The sequence below is a fragment of the Pantherophis guttatus genome, chromosome 2 (assembly GCF_059756535.1).
Source record: "Pantherophis guttatus breed Tessera chromosome 2, ASM5975653v1, whole genome shotgun sequence".
In the NCBI taxonomy this organism is placed as follows: domain Eukaryota; kingdom Metazoa; phylum Chordata; class Lepidosauria; order Squamata; family Colubridae; genus Pantherophis; species Pantherophis guttatus.
This window is the reverse complement of record NC_142064.1, coordinates 204,168,880-204,195,791: the sequence shown is the minus strand read 5'-3', so window position 1 is coordinate 204,195,791 and position 26,912 is coordinate 204,168,880. Positions and strand designations below refer to the sequence as shown.

Sequence of the window (26,912 nt, the reverse complement as noted above, 5' to 3'; positions counted from 1 at the left end):
CATGGAATAATAGACTTACTGTATTTTTCGGAGTATAAGATGCAGCTTTTTCACCCTTAAAGGGGGGTGAAAATTTAGGTGCGTCTTATACACCAAATGTAGTCCCGCCCACCCACTGGCCCCCACCCTTTGGCCTCTGCTTCCCAGCAGTTACCTCCTTGTAGCAAACAGCAAGAAAAAACAGCTCCTTTCAGCTTCAGCACAGCCTAATTAGCACAAGTTGATTGGATCGGCCTCCCGACTCTCAGCTGATTTGCTCTCAGCTGTTTTGCACCCTGCTGCTCGCTTCAAGGAGGTAAATTGCTGCAGCAAATTTTTTTTCCTTGTGCTAATCAAGCTATGCAAAAATGAAAGTAAAGCAGGCTGTTTGCTGCAACGAGGCAAAATTGCTCAGAGGCAGATTTCTTTTTCTTCTTTTCTTCACCAGAAAAGGTAGGTGCGTCTTATAGTCCGGTGCATCTTATACTCCGAAAAATATGGTACATTACAAGAAAAATCCATTCCACTTGAATGTTAGAAAAAGCTTCCCGAGTAAAGAGTTAGATTCAGTGGCTTAAATGGCTTCTCCCCTGATTCTATATATTACTTCAACAAATTAATCTTGTGGAGGTGCAGTACATGGTAAATTATCTTATTGATGGCACGCAAGAGTTAGCCATCTTTTGGTTCCAGTTCTCACTCTTCAGACATATTGGGGAGCAATTGCCAATGCAGAATGTGTATATCCTTTTCCCACAGCCACTTCAGAGGATAGAAAACGAGGTAGAGCTTCGGGGTGAACAGCACTCAATGGGGGGCTTCTCGTATTCTCCTTCCCATCATACTCCTGCCTTGTCTCCCTCTGTACCATTGTATCTTCCACACACACACGACCCACTTCACCAAGAACTGCCGTTTGGAGTGGTAAGTGTCCTGTTAAAAAAAAAACAAACCTGTTCTCTCTGGCCTCTGAACTAAGTGGAAGAGGGTGTCTTTAAAAAAACCTTTTGTTTGGCCACCAAGAGCCATCATACTCTGGAGGGGTGGGGTTATAGCAGTGTGATGATTCGGTGCTGGACTGTTGAAGGACGGAAACTGGGTGTCTCCTGCCAAGTTATATTTCAGAAAAGCAAGGAAAGTTAGAGAGGGGTTTAGAACAAGGGTCTCCAACCTTGGCAACTTTAAGACTTGTGGATTTAAACTCCCAGAATTCCTCAGCCAGCTTTGCTTGTGGACTTTGCTTTGGTGGCTGAGGAATTCTGGGAGTTGAAGTCCACAAGTCTTAAAGTTGCCAAGGTTGGAGACCTCTGGTTTAGAAGATGCAGATGGATAGGCAGGTCTAAGGGAGGCTCAGGCTTAGCGAGTACTTCCCCTTGTCAGAGAGGAATAATGTTAGGGCTAGGAAAGTCAGTTGATGCAATAGAGATTATAGTTTAGAAATAGGTGAAGCCATTGAAAACCTTAGGTACAGGTAGTCCTCGACTTACAACAGTTTAGTGACCGTTCAAAAGTTACAACAGCTGAAAAATGTGACTTAACGACCACTTTTCATAGTTAAGATCTTTGCAGCATCCCCTGGATCATGTGATCTAAATTCAGATGCTTGGCAGCTGGTTCATATTTATGACTGTTGCTATGTCCCAAGGTTATGTGATCCCCTTTTGCGACATTCAGGCAAGCAAAGTCCATGGGGAAGTCAGATTCGTGAGTTACTAACTTAGCAACTGCAGTGTTTCACTTAACAACTGTGGCAAGAAAGTCAGAAAACTGGGTCATAAAACTCAAATGTCTCAATGACAGAAATTTTGGGCTCAGTTGTGGTCATAAGTTGAGGACGCTCTGTATTCAATAAAAGCCCATTTGTTCCTATGTTAACCAAGTGTCTATGTTGTCTTGGGTCTGTCTTATGTTCCCATCCTGTTATACTTCAAGACAAAAATGGAAAAACAAAAGGAAAAGAAAAGACACTCGTTCCCTTCAAGAGGGTGTATGATAGGCATCCCAGTGGATGGGCCAGTGTCCTTTCTTACAAGTAGTCCTTGGGCTACATTCAGAACTGCCATCCCTGCAGAAATGTAGCACAATTTTCACATGACTACATTACATAGCAGTATCAGTCCCAGCTATAATGGCAGTCGTGGTTGCCCCAAGACTTGTGGGTCATTAGGTGGAAATCTGGGAGTTGCGAGTAAGGATTGTGAGGATGTTACAGAGAGAGAAGGGAGTCGGATGGAGACCATGTGTGAACACAGAAAGCCTGGAGGATGGATGGTGCATCTGGGTGCAAGTGCAGGAAGGCCAGGGTATGCAGGGTGCGAATTTAGGAAGGTGGCTGGGATTTACCAGAACTACTTGTGATTTTCCTTACTGAATTCTCCATTGACTGTTCCTGTGAGAGGCCGTCAGGAAAGGTCATGAATAGTGAGTCTGTGCTGTGGGAATACTGTGGCGACCAGAACTTTTGAGGACTGGTCACATGTCATCTTTTGCCCCTCTCCTTGTAGCTTGCCATTTCCTAAGATTGTGTAGATTTATAATACTGTAATGTTTTAGATGTGAGAGAGGTAGCCAACTAAGATTCCAGTGACAGAGAATGTGGTTTCTAGCGCTTTGCATAACTTCTTTCTGTTCTCTGTTACTAGGACAACAGGAAAAAAATGATAGTAAAGAAAAAAGCAGAATATGTTCTTTTTTGATTTGCATAACAGATCATGCTAAAGTACTCAGCTTTTCTTTGTGCAAACTTCTACTTGGCTAGAATATGTTAATTTTTTTTCCACGTGGCATGGAATATGTAAGAGTTTACAGATTAGACAGCATTGACAAAGCTTGTGATGTTCCCACAGCCATATCCACATATGATGCCCCGGCGGCTGAATTCCCAGCGATACAGATTACAGCAACCACTGCCTCCGCCGCCACCTCCGCCACCGCCATATTACCCAAGCTTCCTGCCATACTTTCTGTGAGTATCTGTGATAACAGTGAGGAGAACCCTGAGTCAAATATTTTCCCTTCATTGGAATAAAGCATGCAGAATTAAAAGCTCTGCTTTCTCTAATAGCCACTCCGGGAGTATGGGCCACCATCTTTCCCCAGCAGTATCCTCCATAAAAACATCCATTTTGGTGTGTCATGGGTGCACGTGTTACTTCCCCATCTGTTCACTGCTCTCTTATTTCTTTAAAATTGCAGTTCAATGCTTCCTGTGTCGCCAACAGCTGTGGGGCCCACAATAAGTTTGGACTTGGACGTGGATGATGTAGAGATGGAAAACTATGAGGTAGGTTTGCTTCTTTGTGTTGATTGTTAGACTGGAAAAGGGCTCTTGGGCAGAAAAATTTTGGATGTGGAGAGGGTTTTTTTTTACAACAGATTGATAATGATATTAACTCCTGAAAGACTGGGAAGGATGAAATGCTTTTCCACCAGGAGTGGAAAAATTATGAGCTCCTATCTGTTCTGGTACTCAGATTTTTTTCATTGTGACTTTTAGTACTTGCTGCTGGTTGCGAGAGTATGTGTGGAACAAGTTCTGGCTGGTAGATCTTGAGTTGTACTAGTAGATCCAAGAAATTTCATGTCTGTCAGCTCTGCCCTAGAGTCCACCATTAAGAGAAGACAGCTGAGATTATATTTCAGGAGTGGCAGTAGTTGGAGAATGCAATTGTGCAGCAGATTCTGTTCTTTTGTGGGGCCCTTTTTTATGGCAGAGGAATACAAATCTGATGGAAGGCTCATTTAATGTTTATATGGCATTGAGGACCAAGGGTGACATTTTAAAAAGTGGGAAAGGAAGGCCAAACAAAGATGCAAAGGATAAAGCTAATTAAAGTGGAATAAAAATGAGTTGTCAGGGAAGATTAATGCTTTCTGAGTGTTAAACTTCAGTAAAAGACAATTCACTGTCTTTTATTTCTTCAAAGTTTTGACGGCGAAAGATTCGTCTCTCCGCCTTTTCTTGAAGTTATAGACTGCATTGTTTATAAAGGATTAAGGGGGGCATTCTCAGCAATGGAATCACTTGCTTTGTATTCCTTATTTTGTTTTCTATCAGGCATTACTGAATTTAGCTGAAAGATTAGGGGAGGCCAAGCCACGGGGACTCACCAAAGCAGATATTGAGCACCTTCCATCCTACCGCTTTAACCCAGAGAGCCATCAGTCCGAGCAAACCTTGTAAGTTCTCGAAGAAGCTGCTTTACTGTGAAGTATCTCTCTATGCCATGTTCTCCTGCTCTCTTACTGGTTGGATTTTTCACCCTTCCCAGGTGTGTGGTGTGCTTCAGTGACTTTGAAATCAGGCAGCTGCTGCGAGTTCTGCCCTGCAACCACGAGTTCCATGCTAAGTGCATCGACAAATGGTTAAAGGTAAAATTTGCTGGTTTGACTGAGTCTTCTCTAATCAGTGTTCAATAAAAATTATTTGGGTACTATCTGTCTTCTTTAGTGGGCCCCCTTGGTTTCTAAAGTGACTGTAAAGGCAAAGGCTTCCCTGGTTTCACAACATAGATACCATTGACATAGATGTCATTTTTCTGACAGTGGGGTCTAGGGTAGTGGTTCCATGAATCCAGCTACTTCCACTTTCTAGAATGTGAATATTACCTAAGCAACTGATTATTTGCAATGTATAAGACATTGTTATATTAGCAGTCTCAGCTAATATTTACTGGTCTCCAAAGGTGAGTGGGTGGGAGCAAAGCTTGATTGGACAGACTACTATTTAGGTGGGCAACATGAAAATCTGTCCAGAATGAAGACTGTAATCTCTTTGATATTGTTGCCAATAAAAGTACACAGGCATATCAATACAAGCAACAGAAGAACTCTGCAATAATGCTAATTTGGTATCTGAGCAAAGAGGAGATAGGTGGGGATAGCTTTTAAAGCACTTAGGGGAGCCTTTAACTGTTCCAGGGCAAGTAATTCATTCTCATTCCAATGTGTTGCAAAGCACACCTCTTTTCAAGGCTTTGCGCAGCCCCATTGCACATTATTTGACAAGACTATTTTCTTCTGAGGGAACCTAATTATGCTGCTAGCTTCATTACATGACCTTGACTTCTAGGATTATGTGAAAAGGAGAAATATTCATCAGCTGCTTTCACAGCATATGTGACTCCTTACATATCTGTAGAGTTCACCTTTCATTGTCATTTTTCCTTCACTAATAAAAACTCCAAATCCTTTCACCTTTCTTGCTCTCATTCTCATTTTTCTCCTCCGGGATTCCCTTTCATAGAGTGACTAAAAAATTATACAGATTGCTCCAAATGCAATAATTTAACAACTTAAATTGGACAGTTCCTAACTGGTTACCGCTGTTGCAGTGGACCCCATGATCATATCAAAATTTGGGTGTTTGGCAGTCTACTCGTATTTATGACTGCAGCATTCGCTCCACCTGCCTATCTTCTCCTCCATCTCTGCCCTTCGACTGCCTTGCATGCTGCCATTGCGACCTCCCTCTGCAACTGAACTGTGCTTTCACCTCCCTCCTGCTGCTGTGAGGTACACCTAACCAATGGCAGTGCAGCTTCTGACTCCTGGTGAGGCCTTGCGCTTTTGCAGGATTACCAGAAGGGCAAAGATGGGAGAGAGATACAGGTGGGTGGGGAGAGTTGAAGGGGAGGCAAGTATGGTATGGCAAGAGAGCATCATCTGCCAAAGGGAATTTGCCAGGCACAGCCAGGGAAGACACAGCAGGTCAGGAAGTCTGTGGAAGTAGGATACTGATGGAGAACCTATGGCACACGTGCCAGAGGTGGCACACAGAGCCCTCTGCTGGCACGCGCGCCATCGCCCCAGGTCAGATTTCTGTGGCGTTTCTTCTGTGAGCTTCTGTTTCCCTGCAAACGATGAAACAGAAGCTCACAAAAGAAAAAGATCTTACCTCTTGCGGCGCTGCACATGTTGGGATGCCCTGCCTCCCACCAGCCAGCTGGTCTTCAGGTCTGTTCTGCGCACGTGCACATGTCAGTGCACATTCACGCACACACACCTTTCAGTTTGGGCATGCGCGCATGTGCAGTTTGGGCACTCAGTGTCTACAAGGTTCACCATCACGAGTAGGAGAAGCATGAGGTCCTTGCCTAATAAAAGTACAATCCTCATCTCATGACCGCAACTAGAAATATTGGAACTGCCGTTGCTAATTGGCGCAGTCACATGATGTTTCACAACTACTTTGCTTAGCAACAGAAATTCCAATCCCAATTAAGGTCAACGATTATACATACAATACATAATTCAGTACCAATTCGATGAATTAATTGAATTCATTCAATTCATTCATTGCTGATTGACTATTCTGATAAATGCTCTTGGGTTCCTTATTGAATTGTTTGGGCTTTGTGACTTTCCCTTCAGAAAGGGATGTGATTACATTTCAATTTAGTAATTCTGAAACAGGCAGCCCTCAAAGCAGAGAACTCCTTTTAGTGGAATTGCTGGAAATTTTCCAGTTGGTGAGGTTGGCCAAAAGGCCATATCCGAAGTCATGCTTTCATTGATCGTTGCAGGCAAACCGCACATGCCCCATCTGCCGAGCAGATGCTTCAGAAGTGCATCGGGAGGCCGAATGAGGTTCATCAATGCACTGCTGCACAAATTTACTCCAGGATACGGACCTTGGACCAGAGGCATGGGCCAGCCTGTATGCTTAGCCTCTGGGGCCTCTCCTGGGATGCGGTGAGAATATAAGCAATGTATGACACCCCCTCCCCCTCACCCCATGGCATGGACTGGGCCTGGTGGTTGAGCCAGCTCTGCGGTGTCATGCTTTGTAGGGGGAGGCATCCCCACGTGCTCTGCACTCCAAAGACTCGCCATCCTTGCACCATTGTTTTCCAGGTGTTTGCATTCCTTCTTGGTTTGGGGTTTTCCTTTCCTATTTGGTTTTGTGGCTGTCTGACCTAGATTTTTATCCGAATTCATTCCTTTCTGGCAGAGCCAGATTTGGGGGCCTTGAAAGCAGAACAGCTCCAAGGGAGAGGGGAAGAAGTGCCTGCTTCAACCCCACCACCTGCTTGCCTAGAGTACAGTGTTGCAAGATAGTAGCGGGGGAGTATGTTGGTTGCAACACTGGTGTAAGCCACTTGAGGCCTTGCCAAAAAAAACATCTGTGGCTGTCTCCACGCTAATCATGGCCCACTGGCCCAGGACCACCCTGTGTTTTTCCCTACACATGCACAGAATAGTCCCACCAGCGTCTCAGACTCTCCCTCCCCTTGCATGCTTGCAATGTTGGGTGGAGTTCAGGGTTGTTCTCACAAGTTGCACAGTGAGGTAAAGAAAAATGGGCCTAAACTTAAGTCCAGCAATATTCTGCTGCAAGGCAGTTTTGGGGGAAAGACCCATTTCCCCCCAGAAAGCTCGAAAGAGAGGAGGAGTATGCAAGTGAAAATCCCTACAATAAAACAGCCGGCTCTGTTTATTACATACTTAATGAAATGAAGGCTTGTGGCTTGTGTTTTGAGATACAGAATCATGTAATAATTGATGTGTCTTCCTTTTATTTTCCTTTTGCACACTTCAGACCCCAGATAATTGTCCTAGTGATACATTTGGGTTGCTATTCCTTCTCGGCACCCATCTCCAGAAAGCACCTCTCCTCCATCCAGTTTTTGAGTATCCCCGGCAGACTGCCTCAATCTCTTCCCTTCAGCAACGCCCTCCCCCCTTCTTCCTCTTCACATTTGGCCTACTGATGCTCATCCTGATGAGCTTTTCTGTATGGCCTGATGCTTGTGCGCTCAGTCAGGAACTATGGCCAATTTGACCATGACACTCAAGCTGTGTGCCTTCTTGTGTCTGCACACACATACACACACACACAGTCGCCTACCTAAAATATCTGCTGATTTGAAGCAAGAAAGCAACCAACCTGCCACCCTGTTACAGAAACCTGTTATCGTAAAAGTAATAAATTTAAAAATTGTTTTGCATGATTATACCATGGAATAAGAGAGAAGCCCTCGCCGTTTAGTTGGTTTGTGTCTGAAGCCTGGAAGAATCAGAGAAGATGATAAAAATCTAATGTAAATGTTCACAAATTATGCATGCATGTTATGACCAGCTTGGAACTTGGTATTGGCTATCTCTCTAGCCAGCTGTGGGGTGATGGGGTGGGTGGGAATGAGGGGGTTCTTTGTGCTCAGCTGATTACTGCCATGCACTGTACTGCACATGTCCGCAACGCCTCAAAAGGACCGTTAACGCTTTTCAGGGCATTTCTCTCCCCTCCCTCCCCCTCCAAATTAGAGATTGGTTTGAAACCAGGTTGGGTTAGGAGGCAGCATAGTTTTAGTAGAGAGCCAGTTTGGTGTAGTGGTTAAGGCATCTGGCTAGAAACTGGGAGACCGTGAGTTCTGGTCCTGCTTTACAGGATATACAAAGCCAGGTTGGTGGTCTTGGGCCAGTCATACTCCTCAGCCCAAGGAAGGGGGCAATGGCAAACAACTTCTGAAATCTTACCAAGAAAAATAGAGGTCCTGGTCCAGCCATTCGTCAGGAGTCCACACTAACTTAAAGATGCACGCACATATGTACACAAACAGTTTTAGTGGACTTAGTTTGAGGTAGAGTTGCAAGGCTTAGGGGCAGATCTCTTCTGCGTTAATAGCTGCCTTGGAAGGAGGACTCTGGCAGGGTCACTTTCTCCTTCATGGTGCTGCAGAAGTAGGAGAAAAGGGACCTGCTGACCACTCCTTCTCCCTTCCTTCCTCCCTTCCTTGCCTGGTTTATCTTGTCCTGCGTCAACTAGTAATGCTCCAGGGTAAGTTTAGCAGTGTCGTAATCGGTCTCTGCCTATCCGCAGTAGTGTATTTGTGCTATCTTTCAGTTGGATAGGATCTTCTGCCCTCCCTCAGTGATACTCCTCCAAATGGTAGACCCAGATTAATGGTTAGATCTCGACTCTTTCCCTTCAAAGTGGGGGCAACAGATAGGAACAGGGACTGCAAGGGAGCCTAAAGCCAAGGGCAGGAAGCAAAGCCCTGAGCCTTTCTGCATTTTCTTTGTGCGCTGGCATCCAACTGTTCTTGGTAAGAGGGCCTGATGAATTTATGGAACAGCTAAGCAGGGCTCTACTTAGGGCCACGTGGATGCAAGGGAACAGTGACAAATAGATCAGACAGCAAAATATCCCACAAGTCTGAGGGCTCAATAAGCCAAGAAGTGAGAAGGGCTAGTAATGAGAGGAGCAGCTTCTGTGTCCACTTTTTCCTGTGAAGATGGATAGTGGCTGGAGGGGGCGTGGCTCTGGTGCCATGTAGTTGACATTTTTTTCTGAACATGCCAGCTCTCAGCAATATATTTACCTCTAAAAGTAGGAGAAAAACTTTGGGATGTGGCTGTGGCCAGTTGGCCTTTTGCCACTCATCCCAGCCATGTCTGGTGAGGCGACCAGTTTCTTCCCCAGCAGTTGAGACTCTTCACCCAGCTGAGGAGAGGCGATCCTCAGGGTCCGAGGAGGAGGAAAATGAGAAGGATAATACAGTTGTTATAATATAATAATACAGTTTGTCCCTGACTTGCAACCATTCGTTTGATGACTGTTTGAAATTACGACGAAGCTGGAAAAAAAATGGGGCTTTATGACAGGCCCTCATGCTCAGTGACTGTTGTGGTACCCCAGCATCATTAAGCACGATTTGTATGCTCAGCAATCAGCATGTATTTACGATGGTTGCAGTGTTCCTGGGGTCACTTGCAACCTTCCCAGCGGGCTTCCGACAAGCAAAATCAACGGAGAAAGCCAGATTCACTTAATGACAATGGCAAAAAAGGTCATAAAAGCGGGTGTGACTCAGTGACCTCATTGCTTAGCAACGGAAGTTTGTCCCAATTATGGTCGTAAATCAAGGGCTGCTGTAAAGATCCTTAGTTCCTGCAAAGACACAACAAAGCAGGATGGATGGACTGGAAAGCCCTTGATTTGAAAGTAGCAGCTGGCTTGCATATCAATCAGTGAATGAGAAGCTCTGGGCAGGTCCCAGGGTTTTTTTTCTTGAATAATAATCAATTGTTTCCATTTGTTAAGATGAAGATCAGTGCTACTTTTTAGAAATCTCTCTCTCCTCTGGCTCTGCTCACCCCAGTTACGTTTGGGGGGGGGGGTGCAGGTTTACGATGCATCCGCTCTTGGATACCCCCCAATAAAGAATTTCCTCTTTCCCCTCCTCCTTTTCAGAGGGGGAGACTAGCTGCAGTGGGACATCTAAGCCAGGTCTTGGCCCGGGCACAGGCAGATACCAAGGAACGGGCCGCTTGCCATCCTCTCCAACTGCACAGACACCAGCAGCTTTTCCTTCCCAGTCCTCCCGCAATGTGTCACGCTCCCTCTCTCCTGCCATGTCAAGCCAGTGCCTTGTGTCAGACCCACCTCTTCCCCCAGCCTTTCCCCTTGTTTCACAGCTTTTGAAGGGAGAGAGAGGGAACCAACCCCCTATTCCATGTGATAACAAATAACCAAAGGTCTTTACTGTATATATAAAAAAGTTTAAAAAAAACAAACAAACACGGGAGGTGTTTCTATATTTATAGCCAATCAGAATAGTGCCGATGCCCATCTGTTTCAGTGTCTCTTCTCCTTCCCCCGCCATCTTTTCAGAAAGGTTATTTGGGGGTGGGGAGGGAAGGAAAGCCTTACGGTTCTTCTGACGGTGACTCGAAAGCTCACAGCTCGTGTGCTGCAGAATTTATTCCAAGGAGCAGCTAAAAGTTATCATGAAAAAAACAAAAAAAATATTACTAAAACATTTATTTAGGATGTTTGTGATTGCTGATTGCGCTGTAGATGCCACTGTTTACCAATGATTTCCTGTGGTGGGATAGTGGGCTGTTTACTGTTCTTTTATACCAGTCCCGTGCCCTCCAGAAGGATAGCTCAGCTTCACCCTACAAGGAGAGGGGCCTCCCTGTAGGGCACCAGGGCATTTGTTCTGTGTTAGAAAGTTTATATATATATATATATATTATATATATATTATAAATATATATATATAATTTTTTTTGCTCTGTTACTTGCACATTTACAGTTACCTCATTTTTCCCATGTATGTATTTGGAAAAAAAAGGCTAATATATAGAGAAGAAAAAAAAATATCTTAAATCTCTAAAGTGTTTTGTTTTGTTTTATTCCATTCCATTGGAATCATATTGGTTTGTAGCATTTAACATAACTAGTATGTTGTATTATATATGTGTATTATACTGATTGAAATTTTTAACAGATTTGTACTTTTTTTAAAATGAAAGTTGCTAGTTCTGCTTGACCAAGTAGTGCAATCATTATTTTTTTTAATGTTGTGGCTGATTTTGAGAGGGATATTCACTAATAAATGTATGATGTATACCAAAGAGGGCAGAATGGTCTCTTCTTTTGGCAAAGACAATGTTCGCAGAAAGAGGTATTTGCCCCACATACTGTACAAACACACACACCTTAAATTGGTTGGAATATCTTTGGCTTATCTAAAGAGCTAAGAATGAATAACTGTACAATAATCTAAACATGAAGTTCATATAGTTGAGAAAGATTTTTAATAGTGACTGTGGATGCAGTAATTATGAACCATATACCGTATTTTTTGCACTATAAGATGCTCCGGACTATAAGATGCACATTATCTTTAGAGGAGTAAAATGAGAAAAAAATCTGCTGCCACCACTGGGGAATACTGGACCTTTGCTGCCGAGCAGCTGATTGGCAGTTGGATCGGTCTTCCGGAATATCCCTGATCAGCTGTTCTAGGTGGCGGGGATTGCCACCTGCCACCATTTACCACCTCCACTGATTGCAATTTGGAGGAGGAGGCAATCCCCACCGCCTAGAACAGCTGATTAGCGGTATTCTGGCAGGCCGATCCAACCGCCAAATCAGCTGCTCTACAGCAAAGGCTCCAGCGTTCCCCAGCAGAGAACCAACCCCCCCTTTCCCCCCCCACCGCAATATTCACTCTAAGACACACAGTCATTTTCACCCACTTGGGGGTGGGGAGTGCATCTTATAGTGCGAAAAATATGGTAACTTAGAGAATTACAAAATAATCACAGAGATGACCAAGTTCTTAAAATTTATTATTAACAGTTAATGAATGTCATAAAACCACAAATGGCTCCATAAAAAGTTTTCTCTGTTGTGAAGATCAGGGGCGGGGTGGGGTGGGGGGAGATACTGTGAAATGATTCTCCTCTTAAAATTAATTTGAGATCCAGTCTTAAAAGTGATGGATCAATAAAACTAGAGCATGAGCAACATTTCCCTATAGTTTTTAAAAAGCTAGCATACAGTGTGAGAGTAATGAAGTTCCAGCAGCTATTTGGCAGAGGAAATAAAGTGCAATTGAAAATTTGTGGATATTAATATACTTTATGCAAATAACTTCAATCTTTTCAGTGCTATTTGAAGCAGTTCATTCTCTAAAAATGAGCAAAATAAAACGGCTCAAACAATAGCGGCAATTTGTTTATGGTATCTCTTTGGAATGTTAAATATCAGGGTTAATATTTAACCCTGGAAAGTAGCATACATGCTAAAAAAATACAAAAAAATGCCTGAAGGAGCATCTTTGAACAAATTCAGGAAGCTTTAACTAAGATTTAAGTATTCATTTGACTGCAATGCTTGCTTTCCTTCCTGGCCCAGTCAATTTCAGTACACGTGCTTCTCAAGTTTATTATAGGAGTGAAATGAGGGGATACCTATGTAGATTACCCTGAACTTTAGAATAAATCTGGAAATAATTAGTAATATCAATATTATAATCAGCCTTTCAGAGTTTTTAGATGATACATATACATTTACTGTTATTTCTCACATCTTTTTTATCATAATTGTACCTGACACATTCCCAGGCACACTTGCTGCTCCAATTTTTCCATTCAGTCATGTGTTCAGCTACATTTCCCTATGTGTGGGAGAACAGTATTATTGCAGACAGAAAACATGGTTCACATACAATCATGCAGATACAGCTTCAAGCCTCATAAGCATTTTATATTCATGACTTAACTTTGTCTTACCATTTCACAATGATCTCACATTGTATCACTATCATTCTAATGCAGATCTTTAAAATACCCTTAACCTGTCTTCATTTCAGCTCTTTACCCACTTCCAAAACAAGTTTTAATTTCCAATAATTGCTTTTGCATATTCTTTGCTTCTTTTAATCTTAACTTGAAATTGCTTACAGTTATCTTTTTCTCTGTGTACACATTAAGCAATATCTATCTCTGTCAATTTTTCATTCATTTTGTTGGACAGATAACATGTAATTTAATACATTTCCATACAGGACTCATTGTTTCTCTTTTTTGCAGTTTCTGTTACTGTCATTTCTTTTCCTTCATTTTCTTGCCAAGATTGATTCTTGATAAAACCTAAACATGGTTTCACATTCAGAACTTCTCATCACTCTTGCAACTTTCACCAATTCTCTCAGCCACATATACAATCAAATCAATGTGTCTTTAGAAACAAATTTATTCTTTTGCCACACACATACATGAATATTCTTAAACCACTTACTGAAAACAGACTTTTTCTAAACAAAGTAACCAGCTACAGTCTCATCCTTGTTTAGGCCTCAGAATGGCCCAGTCATTTTTCCGTACTCCCTCATCTTGCTTTCATCCATCCATCCAAGATACTAGCAGTCAAGATTTGCCATTTTCAACTTTGCTAGCATCCTGTCATGAATTGCAAGGGATGGGGAAGAGGAAATAGGCAATTGGCATGTAGTAGGTAGAGATGGGCAAAGGGCCCAGTGACAAGCATGATGGAAGCCAGCCTGTTCCAGTCTTCAAGGCCATGGAGCCTGGGAAAGGAAGACAAATTGCAGCAAACAACTGAGTCGTTCCCAAAACACCTATTCCAAAGCTCATTGGATAAAGATGGACTGATCAAGGGGGGGGGAGGGCCAGAGAGCAGGGGAAAATTCGTAACGCTTCACACAGGAAAGTAATTCTAGCCTCGCTTTGTTTGCAACCATTAATCCTTATAGTAAAAGAACCTATCACTTTGACCAAATGGAGTCGAGGGTGTTTCTTTCCAGCAAACTAATGTGCTGAAGCTGACCAGATTAAGGATGCTAGCCAGATGAATACCTAATAGGCAGAATTTTTTTCCTCCCCAAAAATTAAGGTACGTCTTATACTCCAAAAAATACGGTACTTTAACCAGTCAGTTCATAAAAGTTAATCCAACTCTTGTCACGATCACACAGAATCCAGGAAAGAGAGGAGATCCAAAGCACTTCTTCCAAATCGTTTTTAAGTGTTCACAGTCCTAGTGTTGATGCTCTATTCCTTTTCAGTACCCTTTGGTAACAAATTGACCTTCAAGGATAGCTTTCAAAGAAAGATTAGACATTTAGTCCCAAGAAAATGTTAGCTGTAGTTATTTCGTATGCCTCCCACAAAAGCCTCTACAAAAATAAATTTGAGCTTGAAAAGGAATTAAATATTTCAGAGTTAACCACATCCTTTAATATCACCTAATACTAAGGGATCCGATTGCAAAATCCAGATGACCACTAAGTGACAGGAAAGTGCTCTGCTGCCATCTATTAGTCATCCAGATTCCTGCGGTACAGGTTTGGATATCCTAAAATTAGCATTACCCTTAAATACAAATGGGAACTCAGAAGTTGTTTAGGCTTTGGTTCCTAAATAACGTTTGCTTTTTGGGGAGATAAAATTAGTAACAGATACAGCACATTACGTGGTAGATAATCACAAGATGCAGTTTACCAACATTTTTGCTTTCTTGAAAGACTGCATTTTTTTCCTTGGATAATCTAGGATTAGATTATCATGAAACAGCTCTGGTGAAATACAAAGTACTGACTAGAGCCGTGTTTTAGTTTAGTTAAGCTACTTTAGATGAGAAAAGTGATATTTTCTAGTCTCATCTCCCAATCCAAGTGTCTTACAAATCTGGAAGATAAATGCCTACAGTCACAAGACAAAGTTTCATTCATCTGTCTGTCTGTGATATACAGGTAGTCCTTGACTTGCAACCACAATGGGAACCAGAATTTATGTTGCTAAGCAAGGCGACTATTAAGTGAATTGCACCCGCGTTTATGACCTTTTTGCCAATTAAGCAAATCACACGGTTGTTAATTGAACCCAGCTTCCCCCACTGACTGCTTGATGGAACCTGGCTAGAAAGGTCACAAACAGAGATCACATGATCCTGGAACACTGCAACCAAGTGTTCAAATTTTGATCACATAACCTTGGGGATGCTGCAATTAGTTGTGAGAACATTGGTTAAGTCACTTTTTTCAGGGCTGTTGTAACTTGAAATGGTTGCCAAACAAATGTTTGGAAGTCTAGGACTACCTGTACAAAAATGTATATCTGTGTGAAAACAGTGACAAAAGAAATAAACAAACTTGGCTACTTCTAGTCGTGTTTATCTTATTAAATAATGCTATTTTGGTCCCCTGGATGCATCTTTTTCATCATGAAATATGAACTCTCAAAACGTTATTTTCCATGGAATAAAGGCACCAAGTACACAAACCGGTTTTTCTGATAAATACCCCCAGACTCGAACCACAAAGAAGACCAGTGATGGTGAATCCTTTGGGCTCACCAGGTCAAAAATTAGCAAAATGCCTAGCTTGACTCTGCTGGCATGTCAACACGCCACCCTTGAACAAAAGTGCAAAAATTCTTTACGCATTCATTTATTAGCAAAAGAAAGCAAAACAATTGTGTGTGATCCTCAGAATCTGCTGCATGCCACTTACCTTCAGGCGGTGTCCTCTTTCTGCTGACAGGCCCCAATGGCCTATCCAAGGCAGCTGTGGGTTGCACAAGGCCTTGAAGAAGCTTTAGAGAATGCTCTCCCATGGCTTCTGCAGCTTCTGTAACCACACAAAGCCATGCCCCCTTCTGGCACAACTTTCAAATGGTAGAGGCCGCATGAGAGCACACTCCATTCTCACACAGCCTCCACAAAAATAGGACATGCTTTCAAGGATAGTTGTTGTTGGGTATTGGTGAATCCTGGCATGTCATCCAAAATGTTGCGGTGTGTCACCTTTGACATGTGTGTCCTAGGTTTGCTCTCACTGGACTAGACTCTACAGAAAAGGGCTCACTGAGAGGAATATAAATGTACCTATAACTGCTGTTAAGAAGATAGGAAGTCATTTATTACTTTTTTTTCATTTTGGGGCTTTTTTTTTCTTTTCCACTTTATTACTTTTCCTTATTTTTTTTCCTCTTCTATCCAACATTTGTATTGTTTTTTGTTTTGTTAAAATGTATTTTAAAAAGTTATTTAACGTTTATTACATGACAGCAACATCATGAAGGCAAATGAGAAACTGGAGAGGTATCAGGGCCTGGAGGAGGAAGTGGACAGGATATGGAAACTAAAGGCCAAAGTGGTTCCTTGGTGGCAGGAGCACTTGAGGACGTCACTCCTAAGCTGGGAGAATGGCTCCAACAGATTCCAGGAACATCATCAGAGCTTTCTCTGTCTAGAATAGTGTGGTGCTAGGAACAGCTAAGATACTGTGCAGAGCCCCCAAACTCCCAGGTCTCTGGTAGAGGATCCGAGATTGAGGAAGATGGATATCATCCATAGGGGTAAGAAGGGAACTTAAAAAAAAAACCAAATAAAACTCACCAATGCTGTGCTGCACTGGTATTCTATCCAAATACTCAGCATTCCCATTTCTCCTTTACATCATCATAAAAAAAATTAAAAAGGGGGTTGGGGGTGGGAGAATGAAGCATAAAATCCCCAGCTAGGAATGTGATGCTTTCAATCTTTAGCAGTAGCTTAATCACCATTTAGTCTGTGACTATCATCAGGTCTTTTAATGCATATGGAGGAAAATGTATATTATGTTTTAGTACATGTGCACATATACCATCATTAAGGTCACCCAAACTCACTACACATATGCATACACAATTCAGAGACTAAGTTCCTACTTCATAGTTTTCCTTTTAATTCCAAGTTATTTAACAGCTTTTCCCTTTTAATTGTTGATAAGACATAGGAGAAGACTAGTGGACTTCTGCTTCTGTCCAAGTCAAACAGAACACAGAGGGAAAGCCAAGTATAGCAAATGAAAAGTAATACTGCATGAGTTCATGCCTGATCCTATGCTACCCCTTGCAGGAAACAATATTATTTGCATGTTTAACATAGAAGCAAGGGGGCTGAAGGTTTCTCAATCACAAGAAGGGATACAAGAACCTAGTGGATTTTACGTGCAAGGTTTGTACCTTTAAAGGAAAAACTACAGTCCAAAACGATTCTCATATCAATTACATTGTTAGCTCAAAAGTCATGAGAAAAAGGTTTTCTGATCGCAGGAACCCAAATTGTGAGATGGAATTGGCTTAATCTACCACCGTCACACTTGGATTCAGAAGTGCTCATCTAGTAGAAGAGTCAAAAATTGGTTTCTTTGATTGCAGTCCCTCTGAATCCTACCCTGTTGCTACATATGTTGTTTAGAAGTTGGCAACTGCAAGAGAATTTGGAGAAATTTGCCAACCAGCTCCCTCCCTCTATTGGGAAACCTCTGCTAGATCTTAGTTCTTTTCATGGGCAAGAAAGTCCTAATCCAACTTTGAGGCGATAACCTTATTAAAAAGATCTGTCTACATGAACTATAAAATACTATAAAATTCAGAGATACCAATCACAATGTTCAATTCATCATCCCTGCAGCCTTTCAGGTGGCTGTAACACCTATCAACATTGACAAATGACCTTACTACTCACCTGGCTCAGCAAAGATTATGAGTCCATTCTTCCATGCTGATTTCTCTTTTTTTTTTTTCAGTCACCACTGCAGATTCATCAGATTAAATTGCAAACATCTTACACTAGCACAGAAAAAGGCTCATCCCAAATGGAGTGAGGCTGTGTTAAAGTCAAAAACAGTGTCAATTCCAGAATGATGCTCTACTACCGTTGTAGGTCTGCACATGGTTGGGGCAAGACATTATGTCAGATTGGTACATTTGGGCTAGGTAATTGAAGAGACAGTAAGACACTGACAGGTGTTAGCACAGGCACACTAGAGGCAGAGTTTATTACACTATGCAGCTAACAACCCTGGAGAAGAAAAACCTCTGTTGTTAAGAATATCAACAGCTCCATATTTAGAAAAAAAAAATCATTGTTAACCCATTCTCCTTTGGTCATTACAAAGCAAAAGATATATTTAAGGTATTTTTTACAGAGTGAGAAGCTGGAAGAAAATAACCTTCTATCTGTCTCTCCCCAGTGGGGGACAGATCTCAACCTGGCTCACAGGTACGTTTCTTTAGCTGTCAAAAGCAGCAGAACGTCAAATTTTCAAATGTCAAAATGATGGTGTAAATTATTTCCAATAAAAGCAGCGTTTACCAAAAGCTGCATTTCTGACCCTCTCTTGGGACGCCAATTGTGGCTCCTCCCGTCTGCCCTCTCAATGTAAAAGGGGCTGAGTGTGTGCGAGTTTGCAGTTTCTCCTGCCAGTGCAGTCACATGACATGGCTGGCCAGGCCATATAGTCTCTGATCCCTCATTTGTATGCAGCAGTCTTTAAAAAAAATATTGTATTATAATAGGAATTTCTCTTTCCATCTCTGTATTTTGGATAAATGTCAATCGTCCGTAAGGTCTTGCACAAAGAGAACTTCCGTGTGGCTGAGTCCGGCTTCTTGCAGCGTGGGTGGATTAGGCCATTCCTCTGTAGGAAGGCAGGGCAGGACACGGCGGGGAAAATTGGCCTCAATCTGGAACTTTTCCGGACTCTCTTTCAAAGAGAATAGGAAATCATGGATCACCTGGAAAAATTACACAAAAGGATTTGTTTTGATGAAGTATAATGAACAAATGTTCACATAACAACAATGCCACTGAAGACTGGTACGGTGCAGTGAGTAGAAAGCTTTAAATGTCAAGGTAGAGACCTTCAAGAAATCACACCCTTTGTTAAATAAAACATTCCTATGATCTGTAAATAATTCCCTGGTTTTAACAAAAATGATACTGGCTCGGATCCAGACTTTGATGAACAAAACTCCACTAACAAATAGCTCCTGCTGGAGAAAAAAAGAAGTGATCCCTTCCACCCACCCCTAATTCCTCCTCCTTTCTACCATCCCCTGAAAATTCCTCCAAATATTTGGAGGTGGTGGTACAACAGAGAGGTGGCATGAAAAGATATTCCATGTCCAATCCATTCATTTCCTTGGGAGCCTGAATAGTATAATAAAATAAACACTGGATGTCCATGTGGGAAACTGAGGTATAATTCCTTAATAAGTGTCTCTTCATAGCTTAACTTATTTGGCACAACTCTAGGTCAGATGAGAACTGAACAATCAGAAGCCCTGCAAAAAAAAAAAAAGGTAAGGACAGTGTGCTTTGCTTCACACTTTGACTGAGCCCCACAATTTCCACACTGCTGTTTTGGTTGCTTGGTGTGGCAGCTTAAGGGTGCACATTTCTGAAGGTCAGTCATATAAAAACATTCATCACTCATAAGATTATGATTTTCCCCCTCCTTTTCTTACAGTTAAAGATTGTGTAAAGTGAAACCTCCTTTCCACCCTTGAGTCATTGGGCATCTTGAAGATGATCTTCACACTTTCAGGATCATCAGGATGTGGCTCGGGGGGAAGGCATTCAGATTTCCGTTCCTTCTCCTCTTGCAAATTCTGGAGGGTTAATTGGAGAGATGAATAAGTAGCAATTCAAAGAACATAGCCAAATCTAAACCTAAACACAGGTATTAGGGCAATGATTCAAATGTGGAAATGCAACATTTCAAGCAAGAGATTTTAACAATAATGTCCAGAGTCAAACTCCTTAATAATCAAATTTGACAGGCATTAAAATCTGCAGTTAAATTTTTCCAATATATTCAGTGAAACTCTGATAAAAAGTTCTACTGCACAGAGGAATTTAGCAAATGTCTAGAAGAAAGTGTAATATGCACACCAGTTCCTGCTCCTGTCTCTCCTTCTTGGGGAAAAATAAATTTGAACAATTTGAGCCATTCCATATATAAATATTTCAGAACTTGACACCTTAGCACATCAGACTACAGGTAGTGTTTTTAATCTTTATGAATTAATCAACTATATATTAGAAGTTTTTATACACTTTATCATTACAAAAAAAAAATCCAAGTGAAGTACAAATTTAAACATCGGACTCCTAACTCATTTCCATCTTGCATGCTCAATCTTGATGGGTGAGGTCACTTGGTATTCAGCCTAGTACAGTATTCCTTAAACCTTTTGTTCAGGACCCCTCCCCCCCTTAAAAATTATGGTGGGGACTCCAAAACAGCTTTTGTTCATATGGGTTATATTTATTTATTGACATTCACCAGATTAAAAATTAAAATTGAAGCATTTGTAGATATTTATTGAATTAGGTAAAAATAAATGTTAAACCTATTAGATACTAACATAAACATTTTCTGTGGAAAAAACTTTAACAAATAAAAGTAATAATGAGACGAGTGAAAATTTTTGCAAACATCTTTAATAGGTAGCAAAAAAATATTGATTTCGTGTCCTGTAAGAGGGAGTTGGGGAAACCCTAGGGGTACTCAGGCCACATCTAATATATAGACTAATCAACTACAAAACTATATCCTTTAATTCACAATTTACTCTATGCCAATCAATATCCCTTCTTACCTGCCGCCTTCTCTCCTCTGCCAGCTTCTGCTGTTGCACCTCTTCCTCCTTTCTCCTCTTCTTCTCTCGCTCTTCCTTTTTCTTACGTTCTTTCTCCTGATCTGCCCGTAAGGAAGCCAGGTATGCCTCATCCTGTTGCTGCCTCAGGACCTGAGTTTGGTTTCGTTCTTCTCTAATACAGAAAAGGAAATTTGTTCTAATTAACCAAGGTTTTTTTTTAAATTAGAAATTCTAGAATAGCAATTTCTGACTTTCTAAAATAAGAAGATGCATTTAGAATTAGGACTGTTGACCACTTTTCTATCACAACTTGAGTACATATATGGCTGCCCTGGACAGCAGTATGTCCCAAAGACATTTTTTCCAAAAGGCAACTGGACTTTCTGGGTTCTTTGAAAACATTTTGCTTCTCGTCCAAGAAGCTTCTTCAGTTCACAGTTAGAACTGAAGAAGGTTCTTGGACGAGAAGCAAAACATTTTCATAGAAATAACCAATTGCTTGTTGCCGGAGTTCCATCGTTCCTCTGCTCCACTACCTGCCCTGTCCTCCCCCGCCTGGTCCTCCTGAACCCCCTCCCCTTTGTTGGCGACCTTTCCCAGGCCTGAGGGACCAGGGACTGTGTCATCCTGCTCCTCCGGTTGATTCTCCGTTGGCCCTAGCTCTGTCCCGTTCTCCTCCTCAGACTCAGGCTCTGATGGGGCTATGACAATACCTCCCTATTCTCCCTACCTCATTTTGGGTAGCAAAGGCCACAGTGGCAAGACTATAATTTCCACTGTCACGGTGATGTCAAAATTTAATGATGGACTGTAGCTCACATATTTTCAATTTGGTGTAACTATACCATAGCAATAAATCATGCTACTGGTTCTCTCTGCTATGCTGCCAAAATATATTTTAATCTTCTAACCTCCTGTAGTATTTCTTGTCATAGCATATAATCTACCAGTTATGTGCATAGTTATTAATTTGGTCATGAAGTAGATAAATAAAAGTTGAATGGTGCACATTTCTGATATCATGAGGCATTAAATATCTTCCTGGTTCCCATTGAGCAAGGTCCTCAGAGTTCAGAATGCCTGAGTTCATACAACACTTCACATAATTTGTCAGTGCTGAGTGAATCAAATTCACCAGATTATGGTTTATTACTTCGTGTGTTATATCAATCAAACTGTCTTATTAAGCAATCTATAATTAAAACAACCATAAGCCATAATATGACCTATGAATCTAATTAATCTCAATTTTCAGTGACTGAGAATAAATTAAATCAGAAAAGAATGTAATATCATGTAAAGTGCCATGAGTTTTTGATGAGATACCAGTATATTATTTGTTAGAAACGAATTATCATACTCCATTTTTTTATCCAATATTAAAATATTTTGGAATAAAACAAAGGAACAAAGAGGTGTTATTTTTCTGCTTAATACCTTTCCAGACGCTCAGACACCAGGTACGTCTGATTGGAATCCATAATGAATGTCAATTGGTTAATAAGATCATCAGGTTGGATAAGTCCTTCTAACCTTCCAACCACAGTCATTCTACGATCTTTCAGCATGATCACTGCCAAGAAAGGGTAGGTGTTCTCACGCAAAGCCTGAGACACTGAGGAAAACAAAGCAGGGTCACTATTTGCAGCTTTAGAATGCAAGGCAATATTTAACATTCAAATTGAACTACATTATTTTGTCTCTCAATTCTTATTAATAGCCACTCTGGCAGTTTTCAGAGGAAAGCATTTCCTTTTTCTGTTGTTATAAGTATCTTGTAATTCAAGATGACAGAGGTTCAAGTGTGATCTTTATTCAAATATTCCTTATCACAGAGCTATAATTTTATTCCATAATGGACTGTAAAAAAACCTTGTTCAATCTCCCACATTTATTCCTATGATGGAACTGTTTCTTTGTTCGAATCTAAAAGCATAATAGAATGATACAATTTATATCAAACAATGGAATATTGAAAATGTGGTCTCAAAAAGTAATAATTTCATAATTTGGATGCCAAGATCGGATTTCTCATGGCAAACAATCTGTACTTCAATGACCTGTGAAACCCAGAGTAGAACTTTCTCAAAAGATCTAAGACCAGATAGGAACATACAAAAATGGCAGATGGATATTTAATTATCTGACTCTTAAAACTTACTTTCAAAAAACAATCAGAAGCAATAACATATTCCTGCCATATTATGGATTCCAGTATCCAGTATCAGTCAAAGGCGGACTGAATAAAGGTTGCTATAAGACCAGTATTTTGGATAACATTCTGCTCTTGCTTAGAAAGCCTGATTTATTAAATACATTTTGGCAAAGCTTCATCTGATAATCCAGGATCATTATTGATATGCAACTTCATTTTTTAAAAGGACAAATTTATTATCAATACTACTTATTAGATTTAATAATATACTCAATGTGAATTCCAAATGGATTGTTCCATAGATTCATGAAGTCCCTGTATTATTGGAAATTTTATTCAGCTTCTTTCCAAATTATCTTCAATATGGAACTTCCTTTTCTGATTTGACACTTCCTTTCATCATACTCCAAAATACATTTCCTTTGTTAATTACTGCATGCTTGACCTGACTACCATATGTTAAAAAAATTTACCTGCTTACACAAAACCACACATGGAATTTTACTGCCCTTCCCTGCAGTCTGGAAGCATGATTTTGCAGATCCTTACTAGCCCTTTCTTTTTTAAGCTAGTTATTCCTAGTTCTAAATTGTGTGTGGATTAAAAATCTCTGATAATAATATAAAGTTTTATAATTACCCATTATATATATACTTTTATTGTCGGAAATGCCCATGGAACTCCATTCAATTATTTTCATTCACATCAGTCCAAGAATACCTTTTTCCAAATTACCTAGTCTCGTACTGAAGATTTAAAGTTTCCAAATAACTTCAAAAGTTATTTAAAAATTCAGAACACACCAACATTTAATGGGATTTCTTTCCCAGGAAATATGTATAACACAGCAGCTAAGACTATTCCAGTGTACGTTTACTCTGGCCGAAAGTACCAATGAATACATTCAACGTTGCTTCTGAATAATAAGGCCAGATATGTTACAAGAAGACATACCTCTGTATCCTTCTGGTTTATTGGTAGAACATGCCCAGAAGAGCATCCTGGTGTTTATGAGGGAAATTACTTCTGGTGCACAGAGTGTACTGCTGTAAGAAGAGGAGAATAAACAATGTACTTGAAGCCACATACAAAATATATTATTCATTTATTTGATACATTTATATCCAGCCTTTTGTTCAGGAGTTCACAGCACTGTTCATAGCGCTTCCTCCTTTCTTTTTCCCACATAACAACAAGCTTGTAAGGTAGATTAAGCTGATAGTTCCCGTGACTGAAAGTGACTTACACGCAGATAATTTGCTGACTTAGTAACACCTACCGACAGAATTCATCAGTATCTTGATGATCATCACCATGCAGGTAAACAAGGAGGAAGCGCAATTCCCTCTTGGCATCATTCAGCGCCTTGAAAAACAGAATTTAAAAAATGGGATTATAGAAGATATACAAAAAGATTGTTTGCAGGTTTCTGGTGATCTATGCCTAAAAACAAATGGCCACATTTTGGGTGTTTTGACCTGCGCATGGAATGAAAAAAGGCTGTTTTGTCCTAGGAGAAATGGTTGGGCAACAGGGGAAGAAGCGCAGGACATAAGCAACTAAGTGCAGGCGGAGAAGGTATGGAAGAGGGAAGGATGGGTAGGAGTGGAGAAATGGTACAGAGTTGCTTTAGAACAAATAGGCCTAAACCTGAATACAAGTAATCCTTAATTTATGACAATTGAGCCCGAAGTATATAGCAATAGCAATAGAACTTAGACTTATATACTGCTTTACAGTGCTTTGTAGCCCTAAGCAGTTTTACAGAGCCAGCCTATTGCCCCCAACAATTTGGGTCCTCATTTTATCCACCTCAGAAGGATGGAAAGCTGAGTCAACCTTGAGCCTGGTGAGATTTGAACTGCCAGACTGCAGGCAGCAGCAGCAGACGTAGCCTGCAGTACTGCATTCTAACCACTGCGCCACGGCAGCTCATATGTTGCTAAGCAAGACAATTGTCCCATTTTATGACCAGTGATTCACTGCAGTGGTAAGTTAGAACACAGTTGTTAAGTGAACCTGGCTTCCCCATTGACTTTACTTGACAGGAAGTTGCCAAAGGTGATCACATGACCCCAGGACACAGAAACCATCATAAATATGAGCCAGTTGCCAAGCATCCAAATTTTGATCACATGACCATGGGGATGCTGGCAATGGACTCATATTTATGATGGTTGCAGTATCACGAGGTCATGTGATCACCTTTTGTAACCTTCTGACAAGCAAAGTCAATCGGGAAGCCAGATTCACTTAACAACTGTGTTATTAACTTACCATCGCAGTGAGTCACTTAATAACTGTGGCAAGAGAGGCAAGTGTGAAAAATGGTCATAAGTCACTTTTTTCGGTGCCATTGTAACATTGGTCACTAAGTGAACTGTTGTAAGTTGAGGACAACCTGTATGGCCTTTGCAAGAATTTATTCATGAGGATTAATATGGATTTCTGTCTAAAAGACAATTGAAGGACAATGTTAGAACTGTGTTGGATACCTTGGAATATTTAGAACAATACAACAAAAAACAAGTTCCCCTGATTTTATGCTTCTGAACAATGCAAAAGTGAGTTTGAAACAGAACTGTGTACAAATGATGAACTTGTAATTGCTAACATGTATAAACTTTGGGTGAAATTTGAGACAGAAGCAAAAATGAAAGAATATGATAAAGTGGGCTAAAATTTTGGTTATGGAACAATGAGAAAATATGTGGCTGAAAGTTTTGAAATTTATATTATTTTCTGGTCTTCAAAGTTTTAAAAAATAAAATGATTGTGTATGACACCAGAGAAACCAAAATGTATAAAGGTATTTTGAATTTATGCTGGAAATGTAAACAACATGAAGGGATGTTTTATCATGTTTGGTGGATGTGTAAAAAGCCCCCCAAAATTGAATTCAAATACATGAACTAATTCAGAAGACTTTAATGACTCCAAGTAGTCCTTTGCTTACAACCACAATTGGGATCAAAATGTTCATTACTAAATGATGCAATTATTAAGAAGGTCACACCTGATTTTACAATCTTTCATGCCATGGTCATTAAGCAAATCATATGCCCATTAAGTGAATCTAGCTTCCCACATTGACTTTGCTTGTTGGAAAATACTTGGGAAAGTTGCAAATGGTATCACTTGTCCCTGGGATGCTAGAATCACCCTAAATACATGTTGGTTGCCAAGCAACCTGAACATTGATCATATGACCATGGGATGCTACAATGTTAAATGTGAGGACTGGTTATAACTTTTTTCAGCATTTTCCTAATTTTGAATAGTTGTTAAATGAATGGTTTTAAGTTGAGAACTACCTGTAATATACAATTAAAACCAAAGAGATTTCTTTTTGGATTAATGGACAGTTAGTAAAAAGTCATGAAACTTTATTTTTATATTTGAGAAATGCAGCAAGAGGACTATGTATTCAAAAATGGGAAGATACAGCCCTACTCACAATGGAGGAATGGTTGGTGATGATGACAGAACATACAGAGATGGCTAAATTGACTGTTTAAGTTAGAGATTTACATTTATTGCTGACTGCAAATACCTTATAGACTTTATTTTTCATTCTTTACCATTTTATCCCTATCTTCCTATTAGTTTTTGTTAAGTTTTTAATTTTTTTTTAAAAGGAACACTTAATGAAAATGCAATTATTGTCTAATCACAAGTAATACTATCAGAATTTCAAATTACGTGTTTAAATTTTACCAGTATTATTTTTGTAAAGAGAAGATATTGCAGTTGTGCTTCAAAGGAAAGCTTAAAGAGTGGCTTTCTAAGAGATATAACAAAACAGGATTAGAATAATTCCATTTATCTGAATCAACATTTCCACCAACCTGGCTGTATGTTCCCTGATAGAAGACAGGATGTATTCTTCCATATTTTTCTTCAAACATATGAATAAATGAAACAATGTCCCCTACAGGGTCAGTGACCCGACTACGAGGATCAGGACGGATAAAACGCAAAGCAAACCTGAGAGAAAACAGGATCAAAATTTTTGATTACTAGTTATCTAAGAATCTGAAGATGTGAATGGATTGACTACAGTCTTAGATGCTCTAAACTAATTCCT

General features: G+C 40.5%; 2 protein-coding genes across 10 annotated transcripts in view; one reads left to right on the top strand and one right to left on the bottom strand.

Annotated features, from left to right (window-relative positions):
- RNF44 (ring finger protein 44) overlaps positions 1 to 11,343 on the top strand; it is an 89,947-nt gene extending 78,604 nt beyond the window's left edge. For 4 of the 5 annotated variants that reach the window (XM_087887551.1, XM_087887552.1, XM_060688479.2 and 1 more), the window contains 6 exons: positions 739 to 903; positions 2,826 to 2,944; positions 3,175 to 3,262; positions 4,037 to 4,158; positions 4,251 to 4,350; positions 6,504 to 11,343. In XM_087887551.1, coding sequence (XP_087743677.1) covers positions 739 to 903; positions 2,826 to 2,944; positions 3,175 to 3,262; positions 4,037 to 4,158; positions 4,251 to 4,350; positions 6,504 to 6,566 — 657 coding nt within the window. In that variant the 3' untranslated portion in view covers positions 6,567 to 11,343. The remainder of the gene's footprint in view (positions 1 to 738; positions 904 to 2,825; positions 2,945 to 3,174; positions 3,263 to 4,036; positions 4,159 to 4,250; positions 4,351 to 6,503) is intronic. The other variant, XM_060688481.2, reaches the window with a different exon arrangement.
- Positions 11,344 to 18,031: 6,688 nt separating this feature from the next.
- The window catches only part of FAF2 (Fas associated factor family member 2), a 28,664-nt gene continuing 19,783 nt past the window's right edge, over positions 18,032 to 26,912 (bottom strand). For 4 of the 5 annotated variants that reach the window (XM_087887550.1, XM_034442876.3, XM_034442868.3 and 1 more), the window contains exons 5-11: positions 26,674 to 26,812; positions 24,105 to 24,190; positions 23,780 to 23,871; positions 22,108 to 22,285; positions 20,671 to 20,842; positions 19,534 to 19,677; positions 18,032 to 18,801 (exon numbers count right to left, since the gene is read on the bottom strand). In XM_087887550.1, coding sequence (XP_087743676.1) covers positions 18,619 to 18,801; positions 19,534 to 19,677; positions 20,671 to 20,842; positions 22,108 to 22,285; positions 23,780 to 23,871; positions 24,105 to 24,190; positions 26,674 to 26,812 — 994 coding nt within the window. In that variant the 3' untranslated portion in view covers positions 18,032 to 18,618. The remainder of the gene's footprint in view (positions 18,802 to 19,533; positions 19,678 to 20,670; positions 20,843 to 22,107; positions 22,286 to 23,779; positions 23,872 to 24,104; positions 24,191 to 26,673; positions 26,813 to 26,912) is intronic. The other variant, XM_087887548.1, reaches the window with a different exon arrangement.